The sequence below is a fragment of the Diplotaxodon limnothrissa genome, linkage group LG1, assembly GCF_057381915.1.
Source record: "Diplotaxodon limnothrissa isolate DT_005_m linkage group LG1, D_limnothrissa_male_GT1.1, whole genome shotgun sequence".
NCBI lineage: Eukaryota > Metazoa > Chordata > Actinopteri > Cichliformes > Cichlidae > Diplotaxodon > Diplotaxodon limnothrissa.
Window position 1 is genome coordinate 3,064,740 of NC_140596.1, and position 17,098 is coordinate 3,081,837.

At 47.2% G+C, this 17,098-nt stretch overlaps 1 protein-coding gene across 2 annotated transcripts; it reads left to right on the forward strand.

Moving 5' to 3' along the window:
* Window positions 1-25: 25 nt before the first annotated feature.
* On the forward strand, window positions 26-16,577 carry wdr59 (WD repeat domain 59). 2 transcript variants are annotated; one of them, XM_085358021.1, is made up of 27 exons: window positions 26-88; window positions 766-815; window positions 2,564-2,699; window positions 2,828-2,913; window positions 2,991-3,071; window positions 3,392-3,429; window positions 5,148-5,236; window positions 5,329-5,445; window positions 5,821-5,898; window positions 6,490-6,646; window positions 6,742-6,821; window positions 6,901-7,030; window positions 7,265-7,386; window positions 7,502-7,666; window positions 7,827-7,922; window positions 8,552-8,656; window positions 8,785-8,906; window positions 9,425-9,578; window positions 11,152-11,205; window positions 13,330-13,463; window positions 13,915-13,996; window positions 14,264-14,376; window positions 14,489-14,639; window positions 14,896-14,977; window positions 15,055-15,175; window positions 15,256-15,398; window positions 15,834-16,577. In XM_085358021.1, exons 1-27 carry the CDS (start codon window positions 35-37, stop codon window positions 16,067-16,069), a joined length of 2,976 nt encoding a protein of 991 aa, XP_085214147.1. In that variant the 5' UTR covers window positions 26-34; the 3' UTR covers window positions 16,070-16,577. The 2 variants fall into 2 exon arrangements, with proteins under 2 accessions (XP_085214147.1, XP_085214219.1); XM_085358093.1 differs by lacking the exon at window positions 11,152-11,205.
* Window positions 16,578-17,098: the final 521 nt, after the last annotated feature.

Below are 17,098 nucleotides of genomic sequence, written 5' to 3' on the forward strand. Positions count from 1 at the left end.
CGTGGTGTTTGTTGACGGTAGGAGAGGGAGAAAGATGGCGGCTCGCTGGAGCAGTGAGAATGTTGTGGTGGAGTTTAGAGACGCCCAGGTGAGTTTTTCTTTCTTTCTTTCTTTCTTTTTATTTTTATATTTTTAATTTCATGTTTGTACGAAGCGCCTGCGCGCGCAGGTCAGGGAGCGTTCAAAGTCTCGTAAAAGAGAAAACTGCTCAGTCCAAGTTGAATCACCCGGACTTTTTTTTTTTTTGTTATTTATTTATTTATCTTATTTTATTTTATTTTTTTTAATCACCCGGACTTCTTCTTAGTGTTTGTTGTAGATCGATCCAGTTGAATGTTTTTAATCGATTAATCGATGGAGTTGTTTATGTGGCACCGAAGTTAATCAGTAATTCAGGTGCTTGAATAGTTGTTCTGGTCACTTTTAAAAGCGCAGACTCCAAACATTTTTGATAATTTTTGAATATCTGTATATGTAATAGTAAAATAAACAGAAACAAGTTGATAATAAATTATCATATCGGGTAATTTAATATCACCTGAAAGCTTCGTTGTGTCAGCAGCAAAGGTTACTTCGTCTTTAATCTCACGTTTAATTCAGGGAAAAGCACATCTGCTCTGAATGAGAGGAAATCTCTCTGAACTGAAGTTCGACGATTTTAATTCTGTTTGAATTTTGATTGTCACTAAAATAGGCACAGTGAAAATTACACGGCGTTAGCTAAAATTAAAAACTGTCACTGCTGCTTTTGTCTCGTGTTTTCAGGCCACCGCCATGTCCGTGGACTGCCTGGGCTCCCACGCTGTGCTGTCCGGGTAAGTTTGGGTCACCTGAACGCGCCACAGTCCTTTTTCTCAAACAACAAATAATGAAATGTGTTTAATGTCACATCAGAGGCTCGTAATTACTCATTAGTCAGTTAATTATTCAGTTTCAGAGCAGCTCTGTCCGCTGAGCTACAATAAATGTTTGCGAGAAGGAACATAAGTGTAGTAATAATACATTAATAATAAGTTAGTATCAGAATGACAGGATACTTAAATTATTAAAAAGTTAATAAAGATAAAAAAGTGAAAACGATCTATATTTATATAAAAAATCAACTTCATTATGATTTATGACATGAAAACATTTGAAATTTGCAGCTATGAAATTTTTTATGTCATTATTTAGAGTTTCAAGAAAGTCAAACTTTGGTTAAGAAAAGTCAAATATTAATTTAAAAAAATATTATTAATAAGAAGTTAACACTGAGACAAAGTCAGCTGTAATAAAATTTTAAATGATCTAAGATTAAGAGATACAAATGAGATACAGATATTGAGGTAATAATAATTAATATATTTTTTCTCATATTTACTTCAAATCAAATCACTTTTATTGTCACATCACATGTGCAGGTGCACGGGTACAGCACATGTGAGTGAAATTCTTGTGTGTGAGCTTCACAAGCAGGTGTGCAAAATACAATAACATAAAACAAGCAAAATATAAGAACGGCTAAATCTGAGAGTTATATGAATAAATATGTGTACAATATAAGAGTGTATGCACATTACTGAATGTGTATACTAAATATGTATATCTACGTGTGTGTGTGTGTGTATATACACATTTAAAAAATTAAATAGAATAAACAATAAAATAAAATATACAGAGGTTGGCAGTTGAATATGTGCAAAACAAGTGGCATTTATATACAGTGTGGAGTGCATAATGTTGAAGTTCCAGTAGTGAAGCTGAGGTGTCTATGACGTGTTCAGCAGTCTGATGGCCTGATGGAAAAAGCTGTCTCTCAGTCTGCTGGTACGGGACCGGATGCTGCAGAACCTCCTTCCTGATGGAAGCAGTCTGAACAGTTTATGGCTGGGGTGACTGGAGTCCTTGATGATCCTCCCCGCTTTCCTCAGGCAGCGCTTCCTGTAGATGTCCTGGAGGGAGGGAAGCTCACCTCCAATTATCCGTTCAGAACACCGCAATACTCGCTGAGCTTTGCAGTTGTAGGCGGTGCTGTTGCCATACCAGGTGGTGATGCATCCAGTGAGGATGCTCTCAATGGCACAGTGATAGAAGGTCCTGAGGATGCGGGGGCTCATGCCGAATCTTTTCAGTCTCCTGAGGAAGAAGAGGCGCTGCTGCGCCTTCTTCACTGTTTTGTTTGTGTGTACTGACCACGTAAGATCCTCAGCCAGGTGTACGCCAAGGAACCGGAAGCTGCTCACTCTCCACAGCAGCGCCGTTGATGGTGATGGGGGTGTGTACTTCTCTGCACCTCCAGAAGTCCACTATCAACTCCTTTGTCTTTGCGACGTTGAGGGTGAGATGGTTGTCTCGACACCAGTGGGTCAGGGCGCTGACCTCCTCCCTGTAGGCCGTCTCACCACTGTAGTGTCGTCCGCAAACTTCACAATGATGTTGGAGTGGCTAGTGGCTTCATTTGTGTTGTTCCTGTTCTCCAGTGACAAATGCTTCATTTCTCCTGCAGCATATTTTTGTAATTTTTAATGATTGAAGATTTTAAATTCACACGATTTTACCTTCTGTCACCGTAATCGTGCCGCAGGCGTCGCTTCCTGTACCTGGTGAACCTGGAGTTGCCGTCTGAACCGTCGCGGAAAATCGGGCGACAGAGTAAGTGGGACGTGGGGACGGTCCAGTGGAACCCGCACAGATCAGACGCCCACGTCTTCGCCGCCTCTGTGAGTGAGACCTCCAGAATAATTCATCATAAAATCATCGCAACAGAAATAATGTCGTGTAGGTAAAGAAGGTGGAGGGTTTGTGTGTTTCCCAGTGTGTATTGAACGTGTGTGCGTGTTGTCCTCAGAGTAACCAGCGGGTGGATCTGTACTCGTGGAGGGACGGCTGCGGCGAAACGCACACCTCCCTGCAGGGGCACACCCGGGTCATCAGGTAACAGCAGATCAAATCAAACGCACCCATCAGCGGGTAAACGCGGTCCGGCCTCACTGATGTGTTCGTGTCCGCAGCGATCTGGACTGGTCCTGGTTTGAACCCGAGTTCCTGGTCACCAGCTCCGTGGACACCTACATCTACATCTGGGACACCAGGTCAGAGCAAAGGAAGACCTTCCAGTATCATGTTTATTATTTATTATTATCTGTCTAAGACAAAACATTCACACGTTCCCGCATTAACATGTAACCTGATATAACAAGTGTGCTTACGACGAGCTTCGCTGGTAAAATTATCTTTATCCTGATTCGTGGCCTGGACTACGAAGCTGGTTTAACAAACCCAGGATATCTCTGTTATCTGGCTTCTCTTAGCCTGACATCATCAGTTAGACTAAGAGGTCACAGGGAAGTGGTGATCGTCTGAAGAATCCCGACAATACTTCTGAGTGATTTTTGATTCTTTGACCCCACAGAGACACTCGGAAACCCACGCTGGCGCTGTCCGCGGTCGGTGAGTATTTAAAGGGCGGGACTGTTTCCTCCGTCAGTGTCCACATGACCTCACACAGCTGACACATTCAGTTTGAGTCTAACTGACCTCCTCACAGTCAGTCAGAGTTAGGCTGGTTTGTGTGCTATAAGGGGACGCGTCCACGAAAGCCTGATGTCCTGATGGAGTCGGGCTCAGGATTAAACGAGAGGGCAGAGCAGAGAGCGCGCACTTTACCGATGTAAACACCAAACAAGCTTTTTCTTTGCTCATTTATTCATTCATATGTTTTTCTCTTTACCGTCCTCACTGCCTCGCCAACACTTTCAGTTTTGCATCAGCGTAGCGTCTCAGCTTTATTGTCATTTATAAACGATTTCATGTCAACTTCTAAGGGGATCCTTGAAAAGTCTCCATTTAGATTTAGGCAAATGTGTTCAAGCTGGTAATTACTTCGTAATGTATATATCAGTTCCTAATAACTGCTAAAATTTAGAACCAGCGGGTCGAGGAAGTCACACCCAACAGTTTTACATGAAATGAAACCATAAATGATTTCAAACAGTAACAACGTCTGAAGTACTTTAGAGGTTTTACATTGTAATGATCAGTGTTGGTCAAGGTACTTGAAAAAAGTAATTAGTAACTAATTACTGATGACTTCTCCAAAAAAGTATTCTCATTACTTTACTGATTATTTTCAAAAGTAATTAGTTACTCAGTTACTTTTTAAAAACATGACACACATGAATATGTAATAAAGCGACAGACCTTTCAGCCCAATTCTACTGTTTCTCTTTATTCCAGCGCAGAAAATAAAATAATGTTTTGTGTTTACACTTCAAATAGATGCAAGTAAAACACAGCAGAAAGAAATAAAATCAAACATTCAGGACTTTTAATCCATTACAGGACAGGACTGAGTCCTGTCGATCTTAAATCTGTGGTCACCTGTTTAGCAGGAGTGGGGCGGGTGGAGGTTTGCCCTGGTGCAGGTGTGCCGTAGAGGTCGTGTCAGTGGGAGGATCCGGAGGTTTCTCTGTGAATTTCACATTCCCGTGGCAGCGAGCTCGCTGCTCGCTCAGAAGTTTTGGGATTTTCTTCGCTGTAAAAAGTTTTCTTCCCACGCAGAGTGAACAGCGGACACTAATGTTTTTGTCACTTTTTCTGGAATCAAACTCAAAGTAATGTGAGTACTTCCACGCTTTAAACGCTGCACAGTCGTACTCTCCCTGCACTCCATATTACCCGTTGTTGATCTGCACACGTCTGTTACCACGAACGTCGCACGCTCGGACGTCATCTTCATGGGACACTCGCAAACAAAATCACGGTTTAGTAGTGCAGCGTGCTTACAGGAAAGTAACACTGGTCCCTTACTTTACTCGTTACTTGAAAAAAGTAATCGTTATCACTGATCTCCGGCCTTTCATTGGTTATTATTGTCATGTGCTGATGCAGCTGTGAGCAGAGGCGGAGACTGAGTTTAATCCAATCAGAAATCACATTTTTACTACATTTGGTTTGTTTTGTTTCTCTCTTTCTTTTTTTGTCTTTTGGATAAACGACAGCAAACCTGAGACGTCCAGATGGCTGAGTGTCTTTGAATGCACCATAACTGCTCTTAAATGCAATATTATGTGGGAAAAAAAGCAACTGAATGTTAAAGTCAGCTGTAGTGATGGATGAACTTTGCTTGGTTAACGCTCTAATTACAAACTAGTTCTCCCTCCTGCCAGCTGGGGCGTCTCAGGTGAAGTGGAACAAGAAGAACCAGAACCTGCTGGCGTCCAGTCACGACGGTGACGTTCGGATCTGGGACAAAAGGGTGAGCGCTCCCGTCCTGACTCACTGGCTTCGGGCTGACGTGTGCACGTGAACGCACTCAATCGTCTCACGGTGCGTGTTTCCTCTGAGCAGAAGCCGAACACGGCGGCAGAATACGTGGCCGCTCACCTGTCCAAGATCCACGGCCTCGACTGGCATCCGGACAGCGAGTTCATCTTCGCCACGTCCAGCCAGGACAACTCAGTGAGGGTGAGAGCAGAGAAAACCCAGAGGCCACAAATAAGCATGCGAAACACTCGAGAAACAGCAGATTCACATCCTGTCGCACGCACGTCCCAGCTGGAAAAACAGAATTCAGAGCTGCGTCTGTCAGTGTGACCTCTACTCTACCTGAGCACTCAAAGCTCTCAGAGTATTGTGTTACTGAACAGGCTCACGAGGAAGAAAAAGCAAAACCAACCAGCTGATTCGCCTAAAACCAAAACAGAGGGATGAAAAAACACCACAGAAAGACCCAAATCACCAAAAAGAGACACAAAAGCACCGCAGACATGTTTAAATAATTCTTTAAATGCACACGAGCAGAAAAACATCTGAAAAATAAACTTTTCATGTTTTGTGCAGTTTTGGGATTACCGGCAGCCCAGGAAGTACCTGAACATCTTGTCGTGTCAGGTGCCGGTGTGGAAGGCCAGGTACACGGTGAGTGTCGGCCTCGTGTTTGTGCTTCTGTAGTGGGATAAAAAGGATGAAGCTTCAGGGTCTGACAGGTGAAGCAAACATGGAAGTGCCTTAACCCTGCATTCATGTTAATGGTCAGCAGGGGGCGCCACTCTGGTTCCAAAAATACTGCAGGCTGTGTAGAAGTGTGTGAGGGGAAAAACCCTCAGATCCTTTGATCTGTGTCCACTTTTATGATGACTTCATGGCCTCCATCACGGCCTCCACCCTCCTGCAGGGTGCTGCTCGTGGTGAAATGCACACAGACAGCTTATATTTCCTGGTTCGCCTGGGGTCACAGTTTCTGCTGCCTTAGCATCAGATCACAACAAATTGGGGGGCACGGCGCCTTCGCGTGCTGAGGAAATTTACATCACTCGGATCCAAGCGAACCTTTAGCACCCTGCTAACAAGCGCAGCGGCTCAGTAACTGCCCCGAGCGGGTTATAACCGTGGTCAAATCTGGATTTGTGCAGTTTGCTGTGCATCCTCCAGTCACATGCAGACTCGCTGGATTTGCGCTTGGTTATAAAACTGAGGAAAAAGCAGCTCAGTGTGTTTTTGCCTCGTCAGCCGTTCTCCAATGGTCTGGTCACGGTGATGGTTCCTCAGCTGAGGAGGGAGAACAGCCTTTTACTGTGGAGTACGCTCGACCTCAACAGCCCCGTCCACGCCTTCGTGGGACACGACGACGTGGTGCTGGAGTTCCAGTGGCGGCCGCAGAAAGAAGGTGAAACTCGCCGCAGAGATGGGGAAAAGCAGAGCGGAGGTTTGTGGCTGTTTTCTCTCCTCTTCAGTGACGCCCTGTCGCTGTTTCCCCTGCAGGCTCCAAGGACTACCAGCTGGTCACCTGGTCCAGAGATCAGACTCTGAGGATATGGAGGGTGGATCCTCAGCTGCAGAAGGTCAGCACGCGGCGTCACGGGGACGAGCTCACACAGAGACTTGATTGGCTGATATCTGTGCTGTTTTTTTGTTGTGTAGCTGTGTGTCAGTGACGTGCAGGAGGACCTGATGGACGCGATGTCCCTCACCGCGGAGTCGGAGAAGCCTCTGTCGTCTCAGGAGTCGGAGGGCCAGCAGAGCGGGGGCCCCGCCTCGGAGAGCCTGCAGGGTGAGACGACGAGCTGCCTTCACACGTTTCACTGACTGCACACTAACTGACGGCTAACACAGACGTCACTACCGTCTCAATGTGAAACTATATGAAAGCATGCGAAAAGAAGTGTTCCAGGAACGCGTGAGGCTGCAGCAGAGGATATTAGAAAACTCTGACTGTAAGCAGATGTAACATTGATCCAGGTCCAGTCTGAGTCTGACCTCTGACCTTTCTGTATGCATCTCTCAGATCAGGACGGGTCTCTGACTGCTGGAGGTCTTCAGGACTCGGCGGCAGGTTCGGGTCTCGCTCAGACTCTGCAGCAGGAGTTCTCTCTGGTCAACCTGCAGATTAGAAACGTCAACGTGGAGGTGAGCTGGTGCCTGATGGTAGTGAGGAAACGTTTCAAAGGAGGGCGAGCAGTCCTGAGCTCACTGATGGACGATCATTGAAATCAGACTGATTGGTGATGTTTGTTTTGTGTAGATGGACGCGTTGAACCACAGCTGCGTGGTGTCGGCTCATTTCGGGAGCCATCAGGTTCACCTGGTGGTAAAGTTTCCGGCTCAGTATCCAAACAACGCCGCGCCCACCTTCCAGTTTGTCTCCCCGACGACCATCCCCTCTGCCATGAAGACCAAGATCCAGAAGGTACCCGAACGCACCACGCTGTCAGTAAACCAGACCTGTGTATGCTGGAGGCTGCATGCAGCTCACGCTCTGATTTCTTCTGTATTTTTTAAATCAAACTGACTGTGATTGAAGCTGTAGTTCAGTGAGGTCTGTGTTTGAGGCGTCTCCCTGTGCTCAGATCCTCAGAGACACGTCTCTGCAGAAGGTGAAGAGGAACCAGAACTGCCTGGAGCCGTGCGTCCGACAGCTCGTGTCCTGCTTGGAGTCTGATATGGTGAGAATAACGTCACGTGTCTGTCCCTGAAGTCCTCCACCAGCAACACCAGAACCTTTAAACGGACCACACCTGGGGGCGCTGCTCCACTACCACCTGTCTCGCTCTCGCAGGTGTAGGCTCTGTTTTGTGGGGAAACTTTGTTTGCTGTATTCTGGTGAGGGTGGTGTGGTGGTTAGCACTGTTGCCTCACAGCAAGAAGGTCCTTAGTTTGACTCCGGGGTCTTCCTGTGTGGAGTTTGCATGCTCTCCCTGCGTGTGCGTGGGTTCTCTCCGGTACTCCGGCTTCCTCCCACCGTCCAAAGACTTGCAGTTAGTGGGGTTGGTTCATTGGTGAATTGATTGTAGGTGTGACTGTGATGTGAATGGTTGTCTGTCTCTGTGTTAGCCCTGCGTCAGGCTGGCGACCTGTCCGGGTTGTACCCGCCTCTCGCTCTACGGTAGCTGGGATATATCCCAGCTCCCCCTCGTGACCCCGAGAAGGATAAGGGATATTCTGTTGAATTTCATGTACAAATTATTTTTGTTTTTGTTTATCTTTTACATAAGTTTATGTTGGTATAGGAAAACAGTCATGTGACTGTAACAAAATCTCAGCCAATCACTGCTCTGTCTGTTTCCTGTCTCAGACGCAGGAGGACAGTCCGGCCTCCGGCCCCTTCGTCCTGTCCAACCCCGTCACTCCGTCCCTGCAGGCGTTTCCTCGAGTCACCAACACCTACGGCTCCTACCAGGTAACACCTGCACCAGGTAACCTACTCTGTGCAGGATAGTTTTCTTCTGTCCTCTCCATGTGACAGCTGAAGGGTCGTTTCTGCCTGACGCTCTCAAAGTGTCACAGGAGATTTCTGCTTCCTTCCAGGACGCCAACATCCCGTTCCCTCGGACATCCGGAGCTCGCTTTTGTGGCACCGGCTGTCTCGTTTACTTCACCCGACCGATAACCATGCACCGCTCTGCCCCGCCCACAGAGCCCACTCCCAGGTAAGATACCACACCTCTTTTTTTTAACAATCATGTCAACATTTCTTTACATTTTTATAAACAAACATCAGATTTGTAGGAAACAGATGACGCAAAGTTTACAACTTATCTTGAAAATTCTTTGTGCAAAGTGGCGTCGGATCTCCTCCCGTGTCAGCGCCTGTTTTCATGGCGATGTGTTCATGTTTTGTTCTCATGATGGAGACAAACTTTAAAGTGTCCCTGCAGCTCTAATCCTGAAGGCTTTGAGCAGTGACTTTTGATTTTTAGCCGACATGGATGTGCTCAGTTTGGTTTTTATCCAGGTATTTATGACATATTAAAGAAAAGTGCATTAAATTAACATAATCCAAACATTTTCCTTTTAAATGGATGTTTTTTGTTTCGTTGTATCCGTCTGATAATGAAACATCCAAACATGTCTGTGGATGCGAGCTGTGGTTATAAACTGTTGTGGTTCTGTTTGATGGAGCTCGGATAAAGTACACGAACCTGCGTGTGTGTGTGTGCGTGTTCAGGTCCCTGTCGGCTCTGTCGGCCTATCACAGCGGGGTCCTGACTCCGATGAAGATGCGTTCAGAGTCTCAGAGCACTCTGCGGCTTTACAGCGGCAGCCCGACTCGCTCGGATAAAGACACCGTCTCCATCTCCTCCTTCTACTACAAAGAACGGGTGAGACCCTCTCTCTCACACACACACACACACACACACAGGTCCCTTTAGTTTAGCCTCTAGTTTTCCCGGGAGTCTCTCGGGGTCTCAGTCATAACACTGTGTTAAGATTCGTCCACTCTGAAAACGGTCTCAGCACCGTTAGTTTCACAGCTGTCGCTGCTTTGATGTGTTTACAGTGACCTCAGCTTTCCTCTGTCTGCAGGCTGATTACAGAAAACAGAACATGTGTTGTTTGTTGTGAGATAGAGGATTCTTTGCATTACAGAAATATCATACCAGTCCTCTAATGTTGAGCCTTCTGGGTTGAGCTGGGCTTTTGTTCTGGCTGCGACACTCAAATCAAACACCGATTTATTTTTAAGGTTGCAGATAATCCAGAAAGGAGTTCCCTTTTAGATGAGCCCAGAATAAAGAGTGAGCCGACATGCATGGAAACAAATATCACATGACCGTTCCCGTACACTGGGCGTTGTTGTTTGTAGGCGGTTGGAACTTGACCTGCAGAGTTGAACTGTGCAGCAGCTTCTAGCGTTTGTGTCAGAGGACCTGTTAGACCTGTGGCTGCTTTAGCCTTTTATATGCACCACTTATAAAAGTGAAACTGTTCATCGTATAAAAGATGGAAACCGGTTGTTTGGTGAAGCCTGTTCTGGATGGCTCGAGCTGAGCGTTTGACGGAAGACGGGTGGATCTGAGTGACAACCCAAGAACACCGCACACTGATTGGGTAACAGCTTGTGATTGATCGCACCGTGCACACTGATTGGCTGACGGCTGTGTAATCCTCTCTCCTGATGAATAATTTATGTTTTACTCAGTATTACAGACAATAAGATCATCATCAGAGCACGGAGTCGAAGGCTGTTTCCTGTTGTCTGTATGGCTTTGAAGTCTTTTTGCATCCAGAGTAGCGCCCCCTGTTGGCCATTAAAATCAGAACAGTGGAAAGTAAGCTGGTGGCTATCAGCTGAACAGCCATAACATCTGCCTGGTGTTTTTAATTGTTTCTTTGTGTAAAAATGGCTGAAAAGCTACGTGAGCTAAAATAAACATACACATCCTTGGCGCTTGGGCCCAGCGGGGGGCCGCAGTGAACTGCTGGAAGCTCTGGCTAGCTTAGCGGCAGCTGTGTATCCGCGCTGAATTAACTGCTGGCAGTTAAAGCCTGTGTATTTGTTTTCTTCTTGGAAAAGGTCATGTGACGAATCAGGGCGTGACATCTGACAGGCTTCGATATGGAAGGGAACGCTGATGTTGTCATTTCTATAAGAATTAGTTTTTAAAACAATCTCTGCCTCAGTCACAGGCTGTTATAAAGTGCTGCCAAACAAACTCATGTGTAAGTGAGGTGTGAAGAAACACTCCTGAGTCTGGACCCTGACAGGAAGTAGAACCCTCGCCGCTCGCCCCTGTCGAGCTGAACGCTGCTGCTGTTTCCTGTCCCGTCCTCTCTGATCAGTTTCTGTTTGTTTTGTTTTTTTATTCCTGTGTTCCTGTTTCTCTCCGGCCAATCACCCGCTCCCCTTCCCCCATGCCGCTGTGGGCCACTCCTCCTCCTTACTATCCGAAGCTCCCAATCTCTGCCTCCCGCCGCTGGTCTGTCCAAACCCTCCACGATTGGCCGGTACTGAGCTCCTCCATCCGAGCACCCATCCCCGTTTCCTGATCTCCGCCTCCGTCCTCTCCTCTCCTCGCTCTGGGCTTTTCCTCAGCGTTCGGGGTTAACTTTGGTTTTTTTGCATGTCACTGATTGGCTGCAGCCGCCTCGACTAACACATCCTGATTCTGCTAATTTAATAACAATATTAAATTATGTGTTCTGGATTTAAGTGTGTCATGAGAAACTCTCAGGGCTGATTTACGCTCTGTGAAAAACTGCAAGTGTCACAATCTGAAGAAGTTTTAACTCAAAGGTTTGAAAAAAGTGTTTTGTACATTTTAAAAGTGCTAAAAAAACATGTCTGTCATAGTTAGTAAGTTTACAGCAGAGTGCTGTTCGTCTGTCAGCGAGGGTTTGATAAAGGCGGTGCAGAGGTGGAGCGCGGGTGAAGGAAGAATCCATGAAACTGTGGCGTGGACGCAGACGTGTTTCTGGACACGGGCCTCAGCAGCGGCTCACAGAGGTAGAAGCTCTCGGGGCAAAGCTGATGTAAAGACGCTAACATCAGGATGGTGGCGTTTGAGCAGCTGGGGTTACTTTGCTGCACTTGGATTGGATGCTGCAGGGCTTTGGTGCTCGAAGAATTTAAGTTGTTTTGTTTTTCAAAATAAAAGACAGACTTCCTCTTGCTTCTTGCAGCAACTCCAAAGGTTCACAGCAAAGGCAACTTCCCTCAGGTAGCGTGGGATGAAAGCGCAGTGATTTTAGGTTAATTTGCAGCGTTAGCATGACCGATAATTCTGAGCACATAACTGAACTTAAATCATGTAACGGTGCTGCAATAACCCTGCTGCCCGACTTCCTGTCTGCTCATCAAAGTGTGAAGCTTTGAATGTTCACTAACATTTAACACGTCCAGGTAAGTCTCAGCGCAGAGCTGCAACTTATTATTGAAAATAACTTGGCCGCATAATCGTGTGTCACTAAACTGGAAGCTAACCGTGTTCACACTGCGAGCTGCCGAGGACGACGATCAAATGGAGATCAATCAATCAGCACTAATCGCCCTCTTATCAATAACAGAGTGAACACATAAACACATCTTTGCGGGAAGGCTCGGAAACTGCTGAGGTGAAGTTTATGACCCATGAAGAATGTTGTTGGGTTAATCCGGCCTGTCTTTGACCTTCCAGGTGAGATTTTTAATGTCAAGAGTTTCACTTCCTGGTTTAAGAGAGGAAAAAGGGCGCTGGCGTAGGTCACAGGTGACACAGGTGCTGAAAGATGAGTGCAGCGGCCCGAGTTCGATTCTGGTTTTCTGACTTTTTTAGAGGTCACCAAAAGATCTCCCGACAGTCTGGTGTGTAAGAATTCCCCTCTGAAGTCTCCTGTGGTCCAAAACAGTCAAAGGAGGACTCGAGTATCGCAGTATAACAAAGTGAGGACACTTCAGTTAGGAAGAATATAGGACTGTGAATCCGTTTGACCTGCTTTGGTTCAAATCACAGTGACCACAGGTGCACCGGCGAGACCACGATGAGACCGTCGCTCTCTCCTCACCGATTTCTCTTTACTTTAGCTTTTTACAACCATCCTCGTCACTGCTCGTAGCACGAGATGGTACCTGGTAGGATAGCACAGGTTTGCTGTGTCTCCCAGCAAAGAGTGTGGAGGAGCTACCAGGAGATGGGTCGCCTGGTGGAGGAGAGCTGCATGGGGCTGTAGGACCAGTATCTGTCAGACCTCATGATGGTCCCGTGCACGCTGATTTCCTCCTGGTGCCTGACCTCACGTGGCCAGAGATCCTCTGTGATGCCATGGACCGGCTCTCATGTTCCTCAGGCATAAATCCCACTGAGACCTTTGGTAGGCGTTGTGTATCGGTGCATCTGACACTGCCTAACAGCTACAGACAGGAGCTTATTGATGCCGTCATCCAGGTCTGGGAGGAGAGCTCCCTGGACAAAGTTACAAAAAGTACCCTTAAAAACAAACAATCACTTAATCTCAAAGCTCGGAGTCTTTGGTCAGTCAGCGTCTCGCAGTGTGAACAGGCTCTTGAAGAACACCGTCCTCCGGCCCACTTTTAATCAGGTGGTGCTCTGTTGTGTCCTCTCGGCTCGCTGTCTGTCTCTCTCTGTCTGTTAGAAATCCCGCCGCTTTAAGACGAAGCGAGAGGGGACGGACTACGGCAACCGTCCGATCAAACTGGCTGGAAAAGTCATCATCCAAGAGATCTCCTGCCTGCTGCCCGTCCACAAAACTCTGGGAGAGAACTACATGTGAGACACGAGGCTGTAAAACAAACACTCACCCACTCGAGTCACATCACAGCTGATTCACAGAAACTCATTTAAACAGATTTAGCCGAGCGTAAAGGCCAAAATAATCCTCTGGTTCCTCTGAAACAGGAGCATTTGATGCCTTTCAGTTGCTTATGAAAGAAAACTGTGTCTCTGACTTATTTCTGTTATTTTATTTATTGAAAAGGTCAGATTAACTAATCAACAATCAATCGAGAGAACAAGAGAAATGAGCCTTTGCAGGAAGGTTTGGATCGCCCGACTATCACACAGACAGTCAAAGCCAAAGCATAGACTGTATATAAAAGATGGATTTACCCCCCCTCACCAGAAGCCTTCACAACATCGAGATGACGGCTGTTGTGATGTAAAGAAATTCTTCACGTTCGTGTTTCGCGCTGATCGTTACAGGTTTATTTTCTCTCTTCAGCCTGAACATGAACGACATCCAGGAAACGTGTCAGAAGAACGCAGCAGCGGCGCTCGCTGTCGGACGCAGAGACGTGGCGAAGGTTGGTGCTTGCATCCTTTTTATTTTTAACTTGCATTTGAATCAGATTTTGAATGCTTTTGTTGATGCTACACAAGTAGAAACTATACAAAACGTGGAGCCAGGAAGGTTTTAGAGACGAGGTAACAAAATCACAGAACAGGGAAGCAAAGTGAGTTTAGTTAAAACTGAGTTTAGTTTGTGGCTGAAGTGTTCCCCACATAAAGAGAGCAGAAAGTACTGAACCAGAGGTGCTGTCCGCCTATTCTAAACCCGCCTCTCTGTGCAGGTTTGGGCTCTGGCGTCTGCAGCAACCAATCAGGACCTGAGCCCAGACTCTGACCCGGACATGGAGACTCCTTGGGCCAGACACCCATTCGGACGCCACCTGCTGGAGACTCTGTGAGTTACTGAGAGCAAAGCTGAGGCTCCTGATCGCCACGCCTGTGCCGCGTTGAGCTCTCGGTTTGGGTGACGGAGCAGCTGATTCACATGTTGATTCTCTGTGTTTCAGCCTGGATCACTACAGTCAGATAAGTGACGTTCAGACTCTGGCCATGCTGTGCAGCGTGTTCAAAGCTCAGGCTCCGCCTCCAGACTCTTACGCACTATTCGGGCACCATACGTCACGGGCCTCCGCGTTCCCCCCGCACCACGCTCGTTATGTGAGTCAGATTAAAGGCTGCTTATTGACAGAAATGGAAACAGCTGAGCTGAGGTACCGTGATGTTTGGGAAATCCTGTTTAGAAGAATTGATTTTAGCTTTAGTTTTGGATGAGAGTTTATTTTTTAAATAAAAACTTTAAGCGCCCACTCGGCTCTTTGACTTCCACACCAGCTGACTCCACAGGGTTTGTTTAGGTCATTACAGTAAAATCAGCTACAGGAAGTGATGTAATGTGTGTGTTTGGCTATCTCAGCCCAGCTACACGTCCAGCTCCGTCACCTCGGGCTCCTGCTCCAGCACCTCTGACTCCATCACCACGACCACCTGGAACCCAGGTGAGGCTCCTCAGCTCCTCACACACGCCGCCTCTGGGAATGTTTGGATTCATCTCCTGTTTTTGTTTAACTTCCAGGTCGAGACTCTGAGCACGCCAACCCGTGGGGCGAATCCTCTCCCGACGACTACCGCTATGTCAACCAGGGCTACACAGACCCGCGAGAACGCGAGCGAGAGCAGCACGTGATGAACAAGAGGTGACATAGCTCCGCCTCCAGCTGCGCCTAATCATATCTGCCCAGCTGTCAGTCTGATGTCACTTCCTCTCCCTGTGCAGGCTTCTGGACCCGGCCAACACACTGCAGTTTGACGACTTTAAGAAGTGCTACGGTGAAATCTTGTACCGCTGGGGTCTGCGAGACAAGAGAGCCGAAGTGCTCAAGTTCGCCTCCTGCCCACCCGAACCTCACAAAGGCATCGGTGCGTCTTCTGGGGAAGAAGTCGCTGATGTGTTAGAACAATGAAATAACACGCGTGACTAGACTAACTTACACTGCAGCGACCTCACCTGCACCTCTGATTCACTTGTGCACTATCCAGCATGTCTCTGTTATCCAGCTTCAGTTACCCTAACATCATCATTCAAGCTAAGGAGTCACACGAAGAGTAAACCCAGGGTTTATCTAGCTACACACAGGAAAGAGGCGGGGTTTGCAGCATCTGACCAATCAGAAACGTGTTCAGGTTTCTTTCTATAAAGGAAAACTGTAATGTTAGAAGAATGTGAAGAGAGTAAACAAAGAATAGAGGCACAGCTAAGTATTTAAAGCTCTGAGGAAGACAAACCTCACACAGGTGAAGACGCTCTGTGTCCGCAGGTGTTGCTGACGCTCTTCTTCTGTCGTCTCTCTGCAGAGTTTGGCGTGTACTGCTGTCACTGCCGCAGTCAGGCTCGTGGGACGCAGTGCGCTGTCTGCAAGCGCCTCACCTTCCAGTGCGCCATCTGTCACGTCGCCGTCCGCGGCTCCTCCAACTTCTGCCTGAGCTGCGGCCACGGAGGACACACCAGTCACATGATGGACTGGTTTCGGCGGCAGGACGAGTGTCCGGCCGGCTGCGGCTGCCACTGTCTGCTACAGAGCACCTTCTGACGCGGCGCGGACGCTCCGCGTGATGGGGTCGCCATGTTTAAAACCTCCTCTGTGATCACATGATGGGAGATCAGCAGCTGCTCTGCTGGAGGCGACATCAGTCCGTCCGACACTTCGCTCCAGAGCGAGATCTCAGCATCGAATCCAGTCCAGGAGAGATGGCAAAGATGATTTATTAGCACAAGTGAAAAAACACGGACGTTTTTCTGTCTGTCAAAGCTGGAAAAGTTTGTACGTGGAAAAAAGTGCAAAGAAAACAGACTCATCGAACGCAGATTATGAAACACACGACTCGACTAAAATCGCATTTTTGTGGCAAATCAAGTCACTGATGTGACCTCACCTTTGGTGCTTTGTAACACAGCGGAGTCGCCGCGCTCAGAAGCGAATGATGCGGCGAAGACTCGCAGCAGCTCTCTGCCTCACTGCAGACGCCGTCGCAGACTCTGACGGATTTCTGTAGAAAATTAAAGACTGAATAGTTTCAAATGTTATAAAGTATGTTTGTGCATGAAATCTGAATCAGTTGTGCTTTTCTCCAGCCTCCAGTTTAAAACAGACGTCGCAATACAAAGGTCACTGTTCACATAACAGCCTGTTGTGTGTGTGTGTGTGTGTGTGTGTGTGTGTGTGTGTGTGTGTGTAACTAAAGCTCGATGACATCATCAACCACTACGCTTAACCTTTATCTAAAAAAGCTACAAGTTACTGAAATCCAAAGATGCATTTCAGGCGTCACTTCAGCTGAGTTCAACACACCCAGATGTTTGGTGGCTAATCTACGCATCACATCACTTCCACTTTCCCATGCTGTCAGCTGATTGTGACATCACTGGTCTGGTCCAATCATCTTTCAGGCCAATCAACCTTTACACGTACTTTAAATCTCAGTGCACATCTGCCATTTCACTTGCAGATGCCTTTGTGCAACCCACCTCCATTCAAGCATCTTCATCTCCACCACCGGCGTCCCTGCACTAATCCCGATCCCGCTGGGATTCAATGCCATCAGAGACAAATATCTCAAAA